Raw genomic sequence first — 19,690 nt, 5'->3', positions numbered from 1 at the left:
TTGATACACACATATATTTATATATCTGTGTGTATAAATATTCCACAAATCAAAGAAAAGGTAAAGCTGATTTACAAGGGAATTCAAAATCCATACAGTCAATTTCCGTCGTCTCAACTTACGCATATGTGTGTGTTTATGATGTTTTGTTCACTAAAACATTGATCTCATTGTCACGCATTTTCTATATATCCTTTAGTCCTTTAACTTGACGTGTTGCCCAATATGCATGTTTAATCTGTCGATCTTATTTACTGAAAAATATTTTGTATCTCCATGATAAAATTTCAGGTATTTTTATTTATCAGCTCTAAGTAAGTCTTGCTAATTATGTTTCTATACGCAACACCCGTATTATTTTCTCTTTTTTTTTTTGTGGAAACCCTTTTGATAATTTGTATCTGACGCTGATATGTATTTGTATATGCATATATATCTGTGTGTGTTGTAGTTGTATAGTTGCGTACTTAAAGCTTTCCGAATTGAAGATAAAACAGACAGACTTTGAAACCTTTCCACAGTTTTTTTTGCTCAGACGATTTTTTGTTATAAATTTGAAAAAGCTGCTTTTGTTTGTATTCCACAAGGCTGAAAATAATATGTATAATATATGTAGTTGGATAGGTTGGTTTGTTTAAATTTAACATTCGATCATCAGTTTATTAGCGCACACATGAAATAATGTTCAAAAAGAGAGAAAAAATCAGTTTTTCGATACACATATCATTGCCACTATTTATTCACAAATCACGTTGAAACAGGAAAACGTAATTAGTACAAGACAGTCTCTGCGTTTGTCCGTTCTCTTTCAACCTCACATAAGCTCTCATGCATGTCATCTTTATCATATCTTCTCAACTTTTAAACCTTTTTTTATCGACCCTCAACTTTTAAACCTAACTTTCATGTTTCTGCGCCACCTTTTGATCACCTTTTAAGATACATCAAAATATTAATCTTGTACCTTTTCTTAGTGCATTGAGTTATATAATTATCTTTCAAACTTTCATTCTTGTTTTTTTCTAATTCTCTCTGAACATATATGAACCCCAACACTTTGTGATATAACAGAAGCATGCATACACATCATTAATATAGTGATGATCATTTAATTTTGGTGTTGAACCATGTTGTGCAGAAATAATGGAATCAGTGGATCAGTCATGTAGTGTTCCTCCGGGATTCAGGTTCCATCCAACAGATGAAGAGCTCGTTGGTTACTATTTGAGGAAGAAAGTGGCATCACAAAAGATCGATCTTGATGTCATTAGAGATATTGATCTCTATAGAATCGAACCATGGGATTTACAAGGTTCCACATTTTAGATATAATTCAGGGTTTATTTTCTTAATTGATAATGTGAATGCCTAGATCTGATAAACATTTGTTTTATATATGATAGAAAGATGCCGAATCGGATATGAGGAACGAAATGAATGGTATTTCTTCAGCTACAAAGATAAGAAATATCCAACAGGAACAAGGACAAACAGAGCGACCATGGCTGGTTTTTGGAAGGCCACAGGTCGAGACAAGGCTGTCTATGAGAAGTCAAAATTGATGGGTATGAGGAAAACACTTGTATTCTACAAAGGAAGAGCCCCTAATGGCCAAAAAACTGATTGGATCATGCATGAATACCGGCTAGAGTCAAATGAGAATGCGCCTCCTCAGGTATTCTATATTTTCTGGATGATATTTTCGAAATAGATAGGAGTATTGTGTTATGCGTACGACATATTCAATTTAGCGTTTCCTGTTTATTAGGGAAAATTATATGGAACTTTTTTTCGTGGGGCTTGTAGACCATTTTTGGGGTCTCATTAAGCTCTTTTATGAGACACATTTAAACCTTTAGGTAAAAGTCAAGTATCTTTAATTAAGACATGCAAAATGTTACACCTTTTATCACAAAACAAAAAGTAAAAAGACTGTACTAAAACTTCAGTTCCATATATGTCGACCAAAGATCATTCCTATATATCACTGTTTATGTGGATAATATTTATTTATAAGTGCTTAAAGTCTTGAACGTCTTAAAAGTTTAAAAGCATGCTTATGCTTATGAGTCTCTCTTGTGATTCTTAACACTATAATACTAGTACTTGAGTTATATTGTTGAAGTTCAATATTTTTTTTAATAATAAAAACATATGTGTCTCTATAGTTCATCCAATAATATTAATATATCTTGCAAATGAGTATGTATATGCTAATGGTAGCTTTCTTCCTTGTGTTCTCAAACTTTAAACGCGTGCTTTTTATTGTGTCTCACTACACATATAAGCATGATTATTATTCTTTTTGTTTGGTATTGTACTATTGGTTAGGCTTATTTACACCAATATGATAATTAAACCATTCCTTATGATGATTGTGTACGTATTGTAGGAAGAAGCGTGGGTCGTTTGTAGAGCTTTCAAGAAAAAACCAACGACCGGGCAAGCCAGGAACACGGAAACTTGGAGATCAGGTTACTTTTACGACCAATTACCGAGCGGAGTTGGCTCGAGTATGGAGCCTCTCAATTACGTATCCAAGCAGAACCAAAACATTTTTGCACAAGATTTTATGTTCAAGCAAGAACTAGGAGGGTCAGATATCGGTTTAAACTTCATTGACTGTGATCAATTCATTCAACTTCCGCAGCTAGAAAGCCCTTCATTTCCTCTTATGAAGAGGCCAGTGAGCTCAACGTCGATAACATCACTGGAGAAGAATCATAATAAATACAAAAGACCACTAACAGAAGACGATGAGAATTTCGACGAGCTAATAAAAAGTAAAGATAAGAAGAAGAAAGCATCAGTGATGACAACGGATTGGAGAGCACTCGATAAATTTGTTGCTTCTCAACTTATGAGCCAAGAAGATGGAGTTCCAGATTTCGGAGCTCATCAAGAAGACGACACCAACAAAACTGGTCAATGCAATAACGAAGAAAGCAATAACAATGGTATAGAGATGCCTTCATCGTCGTTATTGAGTGATAGAGAAGAAGAGAACAGGTTCATCAGTGGGTTCTTGTGTACGAATTTGGACTATGACTTAATGTAGGGATTTGCATGTTTGATAAAAGATAATGATATAGTATGGTGCGTAACGTTTTCTATATAGGTAGAATAAATTGATATAAAATAACATTTATAAATATTTTTAAAAGATTTATTTTTCTTATTATATGGATATTATATATACTTTTTGTGAAAATAACTGGGCTGTGAAAGGAGTAATCACAATGACTTTGTGTGTTAATGTTGCTATAACCAGGTTTTTAGGGTTCTGATCTACATGTGTATGATTTGACTTATCAAACTAAAAGAACACCGCAGGGATTTTTTAGTGTAGTTTCCCAATGGGCTTGTTTAAGTTATTGTATTCAATTTTTTTTGGTATAATAAAAATTACTAGATATTGACATGCGTTTAACCACTAATAATTTAACAAACGGTTTGTTAATTTGTAAATTTTTGTGTATTTAAAATATTTTTGCATTTAAATCAATAATTTTATATTCGACCCAAACATGCGATCAAACCGATTAATCCGGTCATCCGATAATTTGAATTAAGTTTTTAAAAATATCCACATTTGAAAAATCACTAAAACCCGATCTAACCGATTGAACCGGCGGATGACCGATATGTAATCCAATTTGATTTATATTATTATAGTTTCACAATTTTCACTTTTTAATCTAAATTTTATAGTTCATTGTTTTGAAATTTTATGAAATTATATCGTTTCTACAAAATTTTGATAGAGAAAATGATAGATATAAGATAATTAACAACTATAAATATGTCTTGATCATATTACTCATTTTTATATTGCTTAATTAATTTTATTATAATTATGTTGTGTAATTTATCTTGTTAATAATTTATATTATCATCAGTTTAATTTTGTTGTTAATAATTAATGTTAAGCATTTTTCTTTAGATAACATATATTTTGAACATTTTTCATAATTATTTTTGTTATTATATTTTTTGTACAATGTATAACGTTTATATATATATATTTATGTAACGCCTATTATTGAATTATTATGTTACATAAATAAATGATATAACTATTATTTAGTAATATAAATAAGATAATCTGTTAATTTAATTAATTTTTTATTGATTAAAATGTTTTTGTAGTATTTAAACATGTAAAAATAAGTTCAATTTATTTTCGTTATTTTATAAATTATTTGAATTTTTCAGTTATTTAATTTATCTAAATGATTTGAAAGAAAATTGTTAGAAATTATTAAAAAGATGAGTTCTAATATTTTATATAGTTTGGACACAAAATTAGTTTAGTATTATTTGGAAACATGAATAGTAGTATAAAGAAATGAGTATATTGTTTGGAGACATTGATAGTAGTATAAAGAATAAATATTAGTGATTTAATGTAGGTTTAATTATAAAGTATAAAATATATTAATTTTAAAACTTACAAAATAAATGTTAGGTGTAACACAATCTTTCTGTTTTAATATCATTGATATTCATTAATTAAGATAGACATGTTTTGTTAATTTTGATATGGGTTCGGCGTCTCACTTAAATATTTGGTTCTTCCTCTCTTCTCTTCACTATTCTCAGAGTACGGTTCGGTTTAGTTCTTGATATGGTCCTCTTTTGTTGGTTTGTTGATCACAACTTTGTAATCAATTCATCTTCAAAGGAAAACTTAACCAAAAAATATTCTAGACAATTTCAAAATCACAGCATAAATAATATATTATCTTTGGGCGATTATTTTCTTATCAATAAGATATTAATGTTAGTATAATGGTATACATAATTAGTTAAATTTACATATTAACTCGTAGGTACTATCTTGAAGATTTTCTTAATGTAGATCCTTGATTAATCAAATATGAGGTGTACAAAACTATTTACAAGTGTACAAAGAGAATCTCACATCTAACAGTATGTAAGATTAACTAATTACATAGATACATGTTGAAAAACACGTTTACAGATCAATATTCTAACATCAAATTTCATAGAATTGGTTATTTCTTGAGAGAGCTAGTTAGATAGATAAAATAATTAATTAATGATAGGGTAAAGAAATAAAAACAAAGTGTTGGCCCAAAGTGGGCTCATGAGTTTGTCGAGCGTGCGGTGTACAAGATGGGGAGTCCGTTGGGCATGCTTTGTCGTCGTTTCAAGAGCCCCTTACCGGTTTCTTCCTTTTTACAAATTTTCAATGTGAATTTCATTTTAGTTCTTATCAAATTAAATAATCCTTATCCTAAAACATTTTGTTTTTGTATAATGCGAAAGAATAATTGTATACGTTATCTGGCTTAGATCATACGTGGAAACATTTTGATCGAATAGTTGGCTTAACAATAAAGAGTTTATTTACCAAGTCTTATTTTAGACTATGCAACTTTACAACTAGAAGCAGCTTCCATACACACGCTAGATTAAAGTAAAGTCGAAGGAATCATCAAAATGGGTCGATATCGGTATCTCTGGGCGACGATAATTTTCATTATGTCCAATTTGCTCTAAACTGATATATTGATACATATAGACAAATGCAACTAATCGATAGATATAAGATAAAATTGTCTGGACATGCTATATAGTATCCTGGAAGAATCTTCAACACATTTAATTACTCTAAACAAAACTGAATAATTTCTTGTAGATAAATATATATTATAGTTATAGATCGATTCTTGTTAAAAAGTGATGCCAAAATATAAACAATGGATTATAACAAAAAAAAAGCAATGGAGATTTACTTGATGGTTTGCTCAAAAAGAAAAAGATTTACTTGATGGTAGCTTTTGTTTTGAAGCGGAGGGGTGTGATTGAAAGAAAGACAAAGCTTCTGATTTGTCCATTTCATACTTAGAGTGGGCCAACTAAATCAGTCTCATGTTTTCTATGCAATCCTTTCTTACTTTGCATTTTGTCTTCTTTTCCCTATAAAGATGTGTCCATGATTTTGTATAATTTTATAGGTGGCGACAAAGACAGCTTACATTTAATAATATGTAGTATAACATACAGTGATAGTATTTTCAAACAATATACTATGCGATAGTGAATTCGGATATACAAGAGATGAGGAATTCAATTAGTGCGAAATTGATTAGAATTATGACAAATCAACTAAATGTAGTAATGTACGATCCCCAAGGACGAAGTATCATCTTTCATGTTATTAACATTGGAGGCGCTCCACGTATATACAGATAGACGGTCACTATGAATATGATTAGTATAATTCACTGAATTCTTCGTTTCCCTGAAATTTATGGTGTTACTTTTCTCACATTTAACTAGCTTTTGGTATACACAAGACACATTTCCAATATTTGTAATTTATACTACAATTTTACAATAGGACACTACTCACAAGTATTTATAACATATTTTTTATGATAAAACTATAATTTGTATAAATCATAAATGGCAATTCTCCTAAACAGTCTCTTTTCGACTATTTTCAAGTTTTTATCAAAAAAAATATACCCTAAAAAAGAAAATGATCAAAATGTATAATTTAATAGGTAAAAAAACTTTAATATCCTAGATATATAAATACAAATAAATAAATAAATAAAATAAAAAATAATATTTTTTTATAATGTTAGATTATATGTTTTTAAATTCAAATTTTTTTATAATTTTTTTTTGTTGATTTTTTTTTTAAAAAAAATTTCTTTTTGTAATTCGAAATATTTTTTGAAACTACTTTTCAAAATTTTATTTTCAAACTTTTAATATTTATTTTTTAATTTATAAAATTTTAAAACTAAATCTCAAATTCTACCTCTTAACTCTAAACCCTAAGGTTTAAATTAGCTAACCTAGGGGTATAAGTGTATATTTACATCTTTAATAAAACATTTTGGTCATTTTGATTCTTAGAGTCTATATTTGTGATAAAAAAAAATTTAGTTTTATCCTATGTATTTCTCGATCATAAAAAAAATCAAAAAAATTTGTGAGTAGTATTTATAATTCTTATGAGTAGTATTTATAATTAGTATTTTATACAGTCTTAAATATAAATTAATAAGTTTATTTATAAGGTCAAGTCAAAAATTTCACTATATAAATTTTTATTTTACATATACAAAACATAAATTAGTCACTTGATGATAATCAAAAATACAACTTGTTTATGTGAAAAAACCCATAAACCAAAAAGAACACAACAGCTGGCCACAGATACCTCAAAACGATAAACAAAAGCCGAACACCAAAGCTCACTTTACACTCCCCAACCCAACAACCTCTTGTTGAAGATCTGTTACAGCTTCCTTCAATAACGACATGGTTTGGTTCCTCGTACACCAAACTTAAACCACAATTTACAATCTCACCTTCTCCATCTCTCACTTCGAATTCAATTGAAGCCACCGTAGGGATACATTTATGATGTTCCCGCGACCCTTGTACACGATCTGTTAGGTGTGAGCAACTGATGTAACCGATAAAAACATGGTCGGAATCAATCTTGCGCGGTTCGATCCAACCTCCACCAAGAGTGCAGCCAAAACGTATACATGTCCCGAGTTCGTTTCTGAACTCACAAGTGCACTGTAATGAGAAACGGTTCATTTCTTCTTGATTGTAAGGGAATGCAACAACAGCGCATACAACTATTGTTGAAAGCCTGTTGTCACACCAATGTGGCGGAAACTTCAGCTTTAACGTGGATCCGATTGTGCGATGGTTAAACCATGAAGGTACTTCGCTCCCTGGAAAGGAAGTGGTGAGCAAAGCTTCTGAAACATTTCCCTGCAAAAAAAAAGAGAGTCATAAAGTGTTAAAGAGATTCGTTTATGTAAAAGTGAGGAATGTGACCTCTTTATAGCATCTAGCTGCATCTAGCTGGCTTTTCCTTTGAGCATATGAAGTGATGCTATCCTTTGCAACTTGTTCAAGATTGTTGCAGTTGGTGAAAATGAACTTAGAGTGAACCTGCTCCATAAGCTTAAGAAGGGACATGGGTGTTACAACTGTTTTCAGTTTGCTGCAGCCATGTGCATCTAACATCTCTAGATTTGGTGGAAGCAATGCAATTGATGTGAGATTCTTGCAGTACTTTAAGTCAAGCCATTTCAGATTATATAGCTGACCGAAGCCGATTAGCAGGCTGCTGATCGTATCGTTCCTGCTTAAGCATAGACGACGCAATGAGGAGGATAGGCCGTTCATACCAACTCTTAACTCGCGCAGATCTTCCATTTTTGAGCTATATGATGAATGTAATATCTTCGGCATGTCTGTAATTGCTGTCCTATCGAGCAATAAGATCTGCAAGCATTTCATGTTTTCAATGGAAGTTGGAAATGTTTTGAGCTTTGAACAGCCAGATAGCACCAGTTTTTGCAGCGCTTTCAGCTTCCCCAGGCATTCTGGAACATCCGCCAACATTTTGCAGTCTTTCAAGTTCAATACAATCAGTCTCTGGAGCTTCACCATATTAGTAGGAAGTTGAGTTATGGCGGTTCCATCTAAGTAGAGAGTTTCCAGATAATCCGAAATTACCCGGAATTCCTCAAGACTTGAGCAGTTGGTGAGGGTGAGAGTTTTCAGAGAGATGAGATTCATATGTGGAAGAAACCGGAGACTCGTGCATCCTCTCATGTTGAGGAAAGCAAGACGTTTCATACGTTTCATCTCCTGGGGCAACTCCTGCAAACTTGTGCAGCCTTCAAGACTCAGTCTTTGGAGATTTTCAGCATTTCGCAACCCCGACAACTTGCTTAACTTGATTGAGTGGCTAAGATCAATCCACCTTAACTTGGGTGTATCCTGCAATGAACAGTCATAAAAGCTAAGCAACTCTCTCATCTAGGTGATAAAACACCATAATGGGTGAAGTAGAGACACACCTTAACACCTTCCCAGACCTCGTCAATCTCGCTGTAAGGCAGGTTAAGGTCGGTAAGATTCTTGGGGTTGAAGTCTTTTGGAAGTTTCTTCAAAGGGAATTTCAGCCAATAGAGATACCGTACTTCATCCAACGTAAACTCAAGTCCCTCAGGGAAGTTTAGCTTGCAGTCAGCTTCGCATTCCCGGTAGCAACAAGAGTTGTAGAATTTGAGGTACCTAAGGTTATGCATCCCGCTGAAGGTACATTTTTCCAAAGGAAGTTTTTTCTTCAGTTCAGACATGTCTAGAAAAATACCTCGCACACTCTCCGCTCCCTGCTTAATTAACCAGTTAAAAGACAAAATAGGTTAGCAAGTAGAAGTTTCTCGAACATTAGAGACAAATAGGTTATCACGAAAAGAGAATATCTTACTGATCTTTTCTTCAGTGCACCAACAACGCCTTTATGGTTCCACAGCCTACGCGACCCTTGTGCACCAAGTTCCTTGCCAAATGTATACAGTAAATCATGCATCTCCACTCGGCCGCCAGAAATGTTTATAAAAAATTTACTGGCAAGATCCCTCAAAGCATCAGTGGCACAAGAATCTACTAAACACCTCACGTAATACTCATCCCCTGATCTAAAGAAACAAGCGACATCGAGAAAGACATCTTTTTGAAGCTGACCCAGTTCATTGTAGCTTATCTGCAAGACATTTTGTATAGTCTTGTTGGGATTTTCTGCCAGCTTGCAAAGTTTATCTTCCCAGTGAGTCTCATCTTTTTCATTAAGCTCAGCACCCAATATCTTGAGAGCTAACGGGTTGCCTTTGGCATAATCCGCAAACAATCTAGAAAGGTTCATGAAGTTTCCCCAGGGAGTAGTAGAGTGGTTTCCACCAAAGGCAAAATAGGTGAAGTACTGAAAGCTGTCACTGCCACTCAACCTCAGAACCTCATATGTGTCATCAACTTTCCCTTCGATCACCGACCTGTCACTCGTTGTGATGAAAATTAAGCTACCTTTCTTGATCCAGTCGCATTCGCCAAGAAGAACCTCAATCTGTTTCTTGTCACTTACGTTATCAAGAACAACAAGAGATTTCTTACTGAGTAAGAGTGCCTTGAGGGATTCGGGCGACAGGTCAGCGACTTGTTGGTTCACGTTATCATCATCCCTCAACAACTCTGCCATGAGAATGTTCCAATTCAGCATGCAGTCTTTCCACATTTTACGGACGTCATGAAGAAAAACACAGCGCAGGAACTTGTGTTGCCACTTTTCATACAGCATCCTCGTCAAGGTAGTCTTACCAATACCAGGCATCCCGACAACACCGATCGTAAGAGTGTTCTCGCACTGGAAATCTAACTTGTCTTCCAATTGCCTAAGACGCGTTTCAATGCCAAACAGAGGAGGCGAGTCAAGAGCAGCAGCTTCTCCTCCTTGTCCTGCAGCAGAAGGATACTCAATGGGGACTTCTCCTTCAAGACCCGTCGAAACATGAGAGAGCACTTTGATCACTTCCCCTACAATTTTATTGATGTATTCACCTTCATCGCTGCAAAGAGGCAATCAGAAAACCATACTAAAAGAAGAAGAGATTTATTACGTCACGTCACGTCACATACCTCGCTTCGCTTAAAGTGAAGCCTAGCTTTTTGGGGACATCCTCTAAAGCTTCTCTCCACTTATCAAGCTTTTCACCTTTACAAGTCTTAGCCAACTCCCAAAACTTGTCACCAAACACTCCCTTGAGATTCTTCACATCGTCTGTCTCCACCTTGTAGAAGATGGGGATGACCACTAGCTTCCCCAAGTCAACGCACTCCTTGATCTTCTCCAGCTCGTTTAAGCACCAGCTGGACTCCGTGTAGAGCGCTGAGAAGATAGCCAGCGCGACTCTCGACTCTTCGATTCTGGAAAAGAGGATGCTGAGATCTTTACCTTTAGTTTCGTCTCTGTCGATAAAGACGTTGATTCCATCTTTTCTCAAGGCCTTCTCCAGGTGGCTGACGAAACCGTTCCGCAGCTGTTTCCCTCGGAAATTTATGAAGACTTGATGCTGCGGCGGTGATTGTACGGAGGAGGAAGCCACCATGGTTGTCGCGTAGAGACTTCGAATCTTTGGTGTGGAGATGATAAACTGAACAAATGGTAAAAAAAAAGGAAAAAGATATTTTTGTAAAAGTCAACGTTTTAGTAAACGGTCTTCCTTCCACCTTCACACAAATATCTCTCTTCAAAGCTTGATCCTTCCCTATTGGAACGAACGTCGTCGTTCTAATGGATTCTTCTTTTAGGATCTGTGCTGCTACGATTATTCTGGGTACCCTATTGTTTATTGTTTACAGAAAACTCAGATCCAATCCACAAATCGAAACAGTGGCTTCATCTCCCAATTTCTCGACTCCATCAAGCGATTTGGAAGCAGTGTCTAATGGATCACCACTACAGCACGCCGTCTACATCTACTGCGCAGAGACGTTACGGAACACCTTCGCCAGCCACCTCTCCGTGGATTTCCGCCGCAAACGCATTGCTGCATTTGTGAACTGCGATGATGATGATGTGACAGAGGGAGCTTCTGTGGTTTTTGTTTTTTCCAAGAACGACTCGTGCTTTGACAAGCTCGTGACGGTTCTTCAGTGCCGGAGGAAAACAGGCCACCTGGTGGTTCCGGTGTTCTATGGTGTAAGTCCATCAGAGGTAGTGGTGCCGGAGCACGATTCTGGTGATCGGATAAGAGAATGGAGTCGCGCTCTCCGCGAACTGAGAGAATTACCAAGCCACCAGTCTAGGTACATGATCTAACCAAAATGTTTTTATATTAATTATTTTAAGTAACTGATTTTGATTAATGATATAAACAGTGAGGAGTGTGGTGAGTGCCAAGTCGTGGAAGACATTGTCAACGCTGTGTATGAAAAACTATTTCCCACGGAACAGATTGGAACCAACTCGAGGCTGGTGGAGATAGAACGGTTGCTTTGTAAGCAACCTTGGGGTATCCGCCGCTTAGGGATCTGGGGTATGCCCGGCATAGGCAAGACCACTCTCGCTAAAGCAGTTTTTCACCAGATATCTGGAGGCTATGAAGCTTCTTGTTTCATCAAACACTTTGACAGAGCTTTCCATGAGAAGGGACTTCACTGTCTGTTGGAGGAGCATTTTGGGAAAATCCTCAAGGAACTTCCTCGTGTATGCAGTAGCATTACGAGGCCTAGTCTCCCTGGGGACAAGATAAGCAAGAAGAGAACTCTTGTTGTTCTTGATGACGTGCAAGATCCTTTAGGTGCCCAGTCTTTTCTCGGAAGGTTTCATTGGTTTGGCCCGGGCAGCCTAATCATCATAACCTCCAGAGATAAACAAGTGTTCCGCCTTTGTCAGATGAATCACGTGTACGAGGTTCAGGGATTGAGTGAGAACGAGGCTCTTCAGCTTTTCTCTCAGTGTGCATTTGGGAAAAGTATAAGAGAACAAAATCTTCTGGAGCTGTCAATGGAAGTGATTGACTATGCTAATGGAAATCCGTTTGCTCTAAGCTTTTACGGCAGAGAGCTCAAGGGTAAGAAAGTATCAGAAATGGAGACGACTTTCCTCAAACTCAAGCTTCCTACTCCATATAAGATTCATGATTTATTCAACAGCAGCTACAAAACTCTCAATGACAACGAGAAGAACATTTTTCTGGACATTGCTTGTTTCTTCGTGGGAGAAGATGTTGACTATGTGATGCCACTTCTTGAGGGATGTGGTTTCTTTCCACATGTTGGGATTGATATTCTTGTGGAGAAATGTCTTGTAACTATTTCAGAAAAGAGAGTGCTAATGCATAGAATAATCCAAGACTTTGGCAGAGAAATAATCAACGGAGAATCAGAACAGATGGAGAGGCGTAGCAGACTGTGGGAACCTTGGACCATAAAATTTCTACTTGAAGCAAATGGACATCCCAGAGCAACCTGTAAACGTGTTTTGGTCTGACATATTCTTAATTTTTTCATATAAAACTTGATTGCTTTTGGACATGATTGAACCTGATGCTTTCATCCTGCTTGCCTTCTATTCCAGGGCACTGAAGACATCGAAGGCATCTTTCTGGACACATCGAACTTACTCTTTGATGTGAAGCACACTGCTTTCGATAATATGCTTAACCTTAGATTCCTGAAGATTTACTGTTCCAGTCACGAAAATCAACATAGACTCGGCCTTCCGAGAGGACTTGAGTCTCTGCCTTATGAGCTAAGACTTCTCCACTGGGAGAACTATCCTTTGGAATACTTGCCACAAGACTATGAACCATGCCACCTAGTTGAACTCAATATGTCTTACAGTCATCTTCAGAAACTTTGGGGAGGAACCAAGGTAGGCAAGCTCATATCCCTTATTTCATACATTTTCTAACATTATATTAACTCTTATTACAACTTAATTTTCTGTTCAGAACCTCGAGATGTTGAAGGTTTGTAGGCTTTGTCATTCCCAACAGCTGACTGAGATTGACGATCTTTGTAAAGCTCGAAATATCGAGATAATTGATCTCCAAGGTTGTACAAAATTGCATAGATTTCCACCCACGGGTCAATTACAGCATCTCCGAGTTGTAGATCTTTCAGGTTGCACAGAGATCAGAAGTTTCCCAGATGTTTCACCTAACATTGAGGAACTACATCTACAGGGAACTGGCATAAGAGAATTACCAATATCCCTTGTGGCCCATGTCGTCTCATCAAATCAGAATCTTGACAAACTTGTTTTGCTAAATATGAAAGATTGTTCTAATTTGCAAAGTCTGCCTCAACTGGTTGATTTAGAATCGCTTGAAGTTCTTGATCTCTCTGGATGCTCGGAGCTCAAGAGTATACAGGGATTCCCACGAAACCTGAAAAGATTATATATTGTTGGCACTGCTGTTAAAGAACTTCCACCGCTTCCCTGGAGTATAGAACTCTTGAATGCACATGGTTGTGTGTCTCTTATATCAATTCCTTTTGGATTTGAGAAACTTCCTAGGTATTACACATTCAGTAACTGCGTTGCTCTTTCTGCACAAGTGGTCAGCGAATTTGTAGTTAATTCTCTGACTAATGTAGAGCGCATGGCGAGAGAGTATCAGCCGGTACTTCTCTATCTCTCTATCCTCTCTCTGTGTCTCGCACACATTTTTGTATCTAATTTATTTTGGCTTGCGGTAACAGGAACTCAACAAATCTCTGGCTTTCAGCCTCACCGTGCCTTCGGCTTCAAGTAAACAGTTCACATGTGATCTGCAACCAGGGTCTTCTGTGATGATACAACTGGGTTCTTGGCGCAGCACGCTCGGCTTTGCTATTATAGTCGAACTTTCATTTTCGGAAGATTACCACGAGGCTAGTGATTTTGGCATTAGTTGTGTCTGCAGATGGAAAGACAAGGGATTCATCTCTCATAGGCTGGAAAAAAGCTTTCCTATTTGGACTCCAGGGGAAGGTGTTCCAAGAGATCACGTGTTTGTCTTCTGTGATCTCAATATGCATCCGAGTAACTGTGAAGGAAATGATCCCTATATATTGGCTGATCTTGTGGTATTTGAATTCTTTGCGGTGAACAAGGAGAAAAAGCCTCTAAATGAGAGTTGTACAGTGACGAAATGTGGAGTCCGTGTGATTACTGATGCAAATGGAGGTGCAAGTTGTAACATGAGTCAACCATTTCCATCCTTGGGTTACCTGCAAGAGAGTTTTGATAGTGAGATGGAAGAAGTATTGAGGGTCATCTTTGATATCTTAGACAAGAATGATAGAAATTTGGTTCTTTACATTGCATGTCTGTTCAATGACGAGAAAGCTGATTTCCTGACACCGATTATAGCTAGCATTGACCTGGGGATTAGTTCTAGGCTCGAGTTCTTAGCCAATCAGTCTCTCATACATATATCTCCATATGGTATTGTAGTGCGACATGGTTTACTTGAGAAAATAGGTAGGGAGATTGTAGTGCTCTCAAAGAACTATGCGTCTTCGAGTAGGTGCTTGGATGAGCTGGTAGAGATTATGAATTGCAATAGAGAGTTTCAGAAAGTAGTGACTATTTTCGACAATGTGGTTCCTTCTGACGTTGGAAGGTTGGCCGACTTAGCAAACATAGACGGAGTGAATTCTCGCAAGTGGTATGTTTGGTCCAACTATTTATGCTTGAATATCTCTCAGATTAGTTGTTCCTTAGTCAAATGATACCTCTCGTTGATTGCAAATGATCTTTCTCTTTGTTAGGGATAATGAAGCAAAGATGTTGGATAAAACTGGATGTGACGTTCTGGAGGAGATAAATCATACAACGTCAGATGATTCTGGCGATGTGATTGGAGTTCAAGATCATGTTACAGACATGGGTTATTGGTCGGGTTCGGAATCTGAGGAAGTGAAGAAAACAGTTGGGATCTCAATTTCCTTGGAAAAAGGTAAGAGTACAACTGCTTAAGTCAGCTCTCCTTTCATTCTCTGTTGATATATTTTAGATAGTGTGGTGATTTCACCCATTTTTATGACCTGAGGACCCGTTTGTTTGGTGAGTAGCAGGGGAAAAGATAAATGCAAGTATGGTTGCAATGCCGGTGGAGCCACCAATGATAAGATCCGAAGCACGGAGTCCTACTTTTCGAGATCGAATCCCCTTTGCTGAGCTTTATACTGGAGAAATCCCAGCTGCATTTTTACAAGGGCTGCACAATATCCGCTCTGTGCTCCAATCTCAAAAGTCCATACGACTATAAGCGAGCTAAGCCAAACCAAAATGTTCCCTCGGCTCCGTACCTTTTTTTAGTATACATGTAACATATAGATCATAGATACAGATATATATGAACTGTATATACATGAAAGTAGATCATTTGTATCTACCAAATAATCATAAGACTGTTAAGACTTTACAAACAAAGATAATAAAACTATCTGAGTACCATAATTTTCATGATCAAATTATGAATTTTTTTTTGTTAAATTGCTTTTCAGTTAATGCATATAAGTGATCTAATATGGTAAATCTCTCAAATCAGATGCTCTCTATATATGAATGAAGTTTATACTTAGATGCTTATGGCTGACAAAAATTCAAAGAAAAACGAGACGAACAAACACTTAAGACATGGAATTTAAATTGCATACGAAGTGAAGGTTAAACTCTGAAAACATAGATTCTAATTGATAGAGAAAGGTCTCAAATAACATTATAGCAAGTCTTAAGGTTTCAAAACAAGGTCTCAGCGAAAACCCAAAAACAAAAGTGAACAATTTCATCATCTTGACGCTTTCTCTCCTTATTCTTGCTTGGAAGCAAGAGCAGCAGCTTGACCTCTGAGACGACCAGTTCTCCTTGCAGCGATAAGACCAACCTTCTGCCCAGGGGGTGCATCACGACGAACAGTACTGGCGTGACCAATATGCTGATGGTTACCTCCTCCGTGAGGATGCTCAACTGGGTTCATAGCCACACCACGAACCTTAGGCCAGCAGTTCCTCTTCACACGGTACTTGTGGTATGCGTTACCCGCCTTGAGCATCGGCTTCTCTGTCCTTCCACCTCCAGCAACTTGGCCAATCATGGCCCTGCATCCACTTGGAACGATCTTCTTCGATCCAGACGGCAACTTAACCCTGCCAAAACCAATGTGCAAGTTGTAACTGTAAGAACCAAGCTCAAGAAACAACGACCTAACGTTTCTATAACCATTTCTAATCAAATCAAAGGCAATCATATAACAATTCATTACAACCAAAAAGACATAACTTTTCAATACCACAAACCAAAAAGACACAACTAAGCAAGTTTAATCTTGTAACGAAGAACTCAACCAAATGATGATCAGCCATTTCTATAACCATTTCTAATCCAATCGAACGCATTACAACCAAAAAAAGACACAACCTTTCAATCATACAAACCAAAAAGACATAACTAAGCAAGTTTAATCTTGTAATGAAAAGAACACAACCAAATAATGATCAGCCATTTCTATAACCATTTCTAATCAAATCAAACGCATTAGAACCAAAAAGACACAACCTTTCAATAACACAAACCAAAAAGACACAACCTTTACCAAAAAGACACAAACTTTCAATAGTCCAGAACCAAACCTGGTCGTGTCGTTGTCAGGGTTGTGAGAAATAACGATAGCGTAATCCCCAGAAGCTCTAGCGAGGACACCACGATCACCGACATGGTGCTCAACATTGCAGACAACAGCTCCCTCAGGGATAGATCTGAGTGGAAGAACATTTCCGACAACGAGAGTAGCTTTCTTACCGCAGTACAAGAACTGTCCTGTGTACATACCTTCGGCGGCGACGAAGAGCTCCTTCTGCTTCTTGTAACGGAAAGGATGACGGAAGGCGACGCGAGCCAACGGAGCACCACGTCCCGGATCGTGGATGATCTCAGTGACGACACCCTTGAGGTAACCATTTCTCTCGCCGAAGTCGAGGCTCCTGAACTTGGCGGGGCCCTTGCGGTGGTGAGTGTGGGACTTGAAGACGGAACCTGCTCCCTTACGTTGAGCTCTGATGACACGACCCATTGTGGATTGTGTGAAGTTGTTTCGTCTTCTTTAAGTTTACGGCGAGAGCAAGGAACTAGGGTTAGAGCTTATATGTAGATGGGTGTACTTCACTCTTCAAACCCTAGTGGGCTAAGATAGATTCTACTCTAAATGGGCCTAGTCTAAATAAGCCTAGTCAAAGCCCATACTAAATATTGGGGGAAATGAGCCTATAAACTATTCTCCTACTTCGTTTTATCTTTTATCTTCCTTCATATTTGTATTTGTTTATATGCGTTTTGAGTATGTATGTGAGAAGAGAACAGTTTTAGTGAAGATCAATCTTTGTCTTGTTACTTGCTCTACACAAAAACAAGACCTGTTAAAAAGTAAAAACTCAGAGGGCAGGACAAGTTGCAGTTCTCCCGCAATACATTCACCATTCACGTTTTTCTGTTCACAAAAACAGTTTAAGCGTGAGATCCGCATGTAGTTCAATATTTTTGTCTTTTTGTGGAAAAAACAGAAGATCTGAATGCAGATTTCATCCGCTAACATTTGGTGGTGTTGATCTTCTTTCTTTTTTCTTTTTGATAATAAATAATTTTGTTACAAATACTTAACTTTAAAATATATTTATCTGATTTTATAAATAATGTACAATGATTAGCTCAAACTATATAGTTTACACTAATATTGTTTGTCTTGTTTTAAAATTATAAGCATGACGTTCAATCGCCGACAAAACACAACATTTTCAAAGAAAGAAGATATAAATATTCCTACATAAATATCAACAAGGGTAAGTAGTTAATATTTTTTTTTTATGTTTTAAAATAGTTAATATATAGGTAAATGATTGAAATTTTGTAAATCTATTGAGAGAAGACAATTTTAAATGAAATCTTAACCGAGAACATGTATTTATTGAGTTGTACGATCAAATAATTTTCATGACTAATTACTGTTTCAAATATCTTACACCCACTGGTAGAGAGATTCCCCCATGGTAAATTTAACCAAAAGTTCGATATTAGTGTAATCTACCGGTTCTCTCAAGAAAATCTTGATCACCTAAAAAGAAAATAAAAGAAGTATAAAAATCTTATAAAACATTTACAGGCATTTCGGCCGATCCTATAACATCTAAGATATTTGTTTAGATATCTTGGTGTAAGTTTTATTATTTTAATATATGATCTATAGTTTTGAACTGATTTTTTCATTCATAAGTTATAATAAATTATTTGATCGGTTTGATCTGCTTCTCTCCTGCATGATCCGCTTGATCTGCACTTGTCCCGCTTGATCTGCATGATCTGCTTGAACTGCATGATCTGCTTGAACTAATTTTACCATTCGAAACCTCAAACTGAATTTACTGAAAACTGAAGAGTTCTTTTGGTTGTATGATGTACTTGAGAGTTGAAAGTTGATCAGGACAGACTTGGAATTTTAGTAAAATTAAGACATTCTGCCGATAAAATGAAACTATAAAATGTAATTATTAATGCTAACAACCTCATGAATAGTGTAAATATCAACATCAAATGGTTTAGAATTTCAGCAGTTTTTCTTTAGATATATTTTTAATTGTATGGTTTAAATTTGAATGTGAGAATCACTAAGATTTCTCTACCAGAGAAATAAAACAGGTTTTTTAGAAGAGTATTGGTTTATATTTTCTATGTGTGATATTTTAGACAAAACAAAAATAGTAACGTGAGGTCCATGCAGCATAAAAACAATAATGAAAGCATCCAAATGGTCTTCTTAAAAATCTTAAGCAACAAGTTTGAAAAAAGGTTCATAACATTAGTACCCAAAAAAAAGTTTGAAAAAGAGTCAGAAAACAGATCAGCCAGATATAATGTTCATCAATGTCAAGCAGACAGTGTATAATCTCAAAAACTTGAGAGTGCGCCGACAAATGCTTTTTTCTTCCTTTTAATTATTTCAAAATTCTTTGTGTTGAAAAATAGACATTTATCTGTTTTTGAGCTCTTCTGAGTATGATATTAAATTTTATTTCTATTTGTTTGGTAGTCTAATTTAAAACTGTAATTAATATATGATAACTATGTGTGCGACCAAGTCTCTTCTTTTTGTGCACATTGGATCAAATCTCAAAATTCATATTTTATATATATATAGAAACAAAGAAATATAGAAGAGGAAGATAAGAGTCAATATAGGCGAGACATTGTGGCTTATATGTTTTTTTTTTTTTTTGTAAAACTTGTGGCTTATATGTTCTGCCTTTCAAACAACAACCCAATCTCTCCAAACCCATTTTCAAACACACACACTGT

At 36.1% G+C, this 19,690-nt stretch overlaps 4 protein-coding genes and 1 long non-coding RNA gene across 7 annotated transcripts in view; 2 read left to right on the top strand and 3 right to left on the bottom strand.

The window, feature by feature from the left end:
* The window catches only part of LOC125590184, a 23,881-nt gene extending 22,649 nt beyond the window's left edge, over window positions 1–1,232 (bottom strand). Inside the window, exon 1 of the long non-coding RNA XR_007326387.1 lies at window positions 1,222–1,232. This is a non-coding gene — a long non-coding RNA (uncharacterized LOC125590184). The remainder of the gene's footprint in view (window positions 1–1,221) is intronic.
* On the top strand, window positions 7–3,196 carry LOC106436956 (NAC domain-containing protein 76-like). The gene is made up of 4 exons (XM_013877909.3): window positions 7–60; window positions 1,139–1,312; window positions 1,404–1,675; window positions 2,393–3,196. The coding sequence occupies exons 2-4, from the start codon at window positions 1,144–1,146 to the stop codon at window positions 3,056–3,058; spliced, it is 1,107 nt and encodes a 368-aa protein (XP_013733363.2). The 5' UTR covers window positions 7–60; window positions 1,139–1,143; the 3' UTR covers window positions 3,059–3,196.
* Window positions 3,197–7,067: 3,871 nt separating this feature from the next.
* LOC111207433 (disease resistance-like protein CSA1) lies at window positions 7,068–10,958 on the bottom strand. Of its 2 annotated transcripts, none has more exons than XM_022705468.2 (5): window positions 10,489–10,958; window positions 9,287–10,418; window positions 8,874–9,191; window positions 7,840–8,793; window positions 7,068–7,773 (listed from the first exon to the last, which is right to left on the bottom strand). In XM_022705468.2, the coding sequence occupies exons 1-5, from the start codon at window positions 10,956–10,958 to the stop codon at window positions 7,135–7,137; spliced, it is 3,513 nt and encodes a 1,170-aa protein (XP_022561189.2). In that variant the 3' UTR covers window positions 7,068–7,134. The 2 variants fall into 2 exon arrangements, with proteins under 2 accessions (XP_022561189.2, XP_022561190.2); XM_022705469.2 differs by having other exon boundaries at window positions 8,874–9,188.
* A 185-nt stretch (window positions 10,959–11,143) lies between these two features.
* On the top strand, window positions 11,144–15,805 carry LOC111207432 (disease resistance protein RRS1B). Of its 2 annotated transcripts, none has more exons than XM_022705466.2 (7): window positions 11,144–11,658; window positions 11,731–12,838; window positions 12,932–13,228; window positions 13,308–13,982; window positions 14,062–15,011; window positions 15,115–15,302; window positions 15,421–15,805. In XM_022705466.2, the coding sequence occupies exons 1-7, from the start codon at window positions 11,144–11,146 to the stop codon at window positions 15,612–15,614; spliced, it is 3,927 nt and encodes a 1,308-aa protein (XP_022561187.1). In that variant the 3' UTR covers window positions 15,615–15,805. The 2 variants fall into 2 exon arrangements, with proteins under 2 accessions (XP_022561187.1, XP_022561186.1); XM_022705465.2 differs by having other exon boundaries at window positions 15,418–15,805.
* Window positions 15,806–16,015: 210 nt separating this feature from the next.
* LOC106451593 (60S ribosomal protein L8-3-like) lies at window positions 16,016–17,477 on the bottom strand. The gene is made up of 2 exons (XM_013893545.3): window positions 16,978–17,477; window positions 16,016–16,494 (listed from the first exon to the last, which is right to left on the bottom strand). Exons 1-2 carry the CDS (start codon window positions 17,415–17,417, stop codon window positions 16,158–16,160), a joined length of 777 nt encoding a protein of 258 aa, XP_013748999.1. The 5' UTR covers window positions 17,418–17,477; the 3' UTR covers window positions 16,016–16,157.
* Window positions 17,478–19,690: the final 2,213 nt, after the last annotated feature.

Source organism: Brassica napus, chromosome C7 (genome assembly GCF_020379485.1).
Source record: "Brassica napus cultivar Da-Ae chromosome C7, Da-Ae, whole genome shotgun sequence".
Taxonomy (NCBI): domain Eukaryota; kingdom Viridiplantae; phylum Streptophyta; class Magnoliopsida; order Brassicales; family Brassicaceae; genus Brassica; species Brassica napus.
The sequence above is the reverse complement of the archived record's forward strand: the minus strand, read 5'-3'. Positions and strand labels throughout refer to the sequence as shown.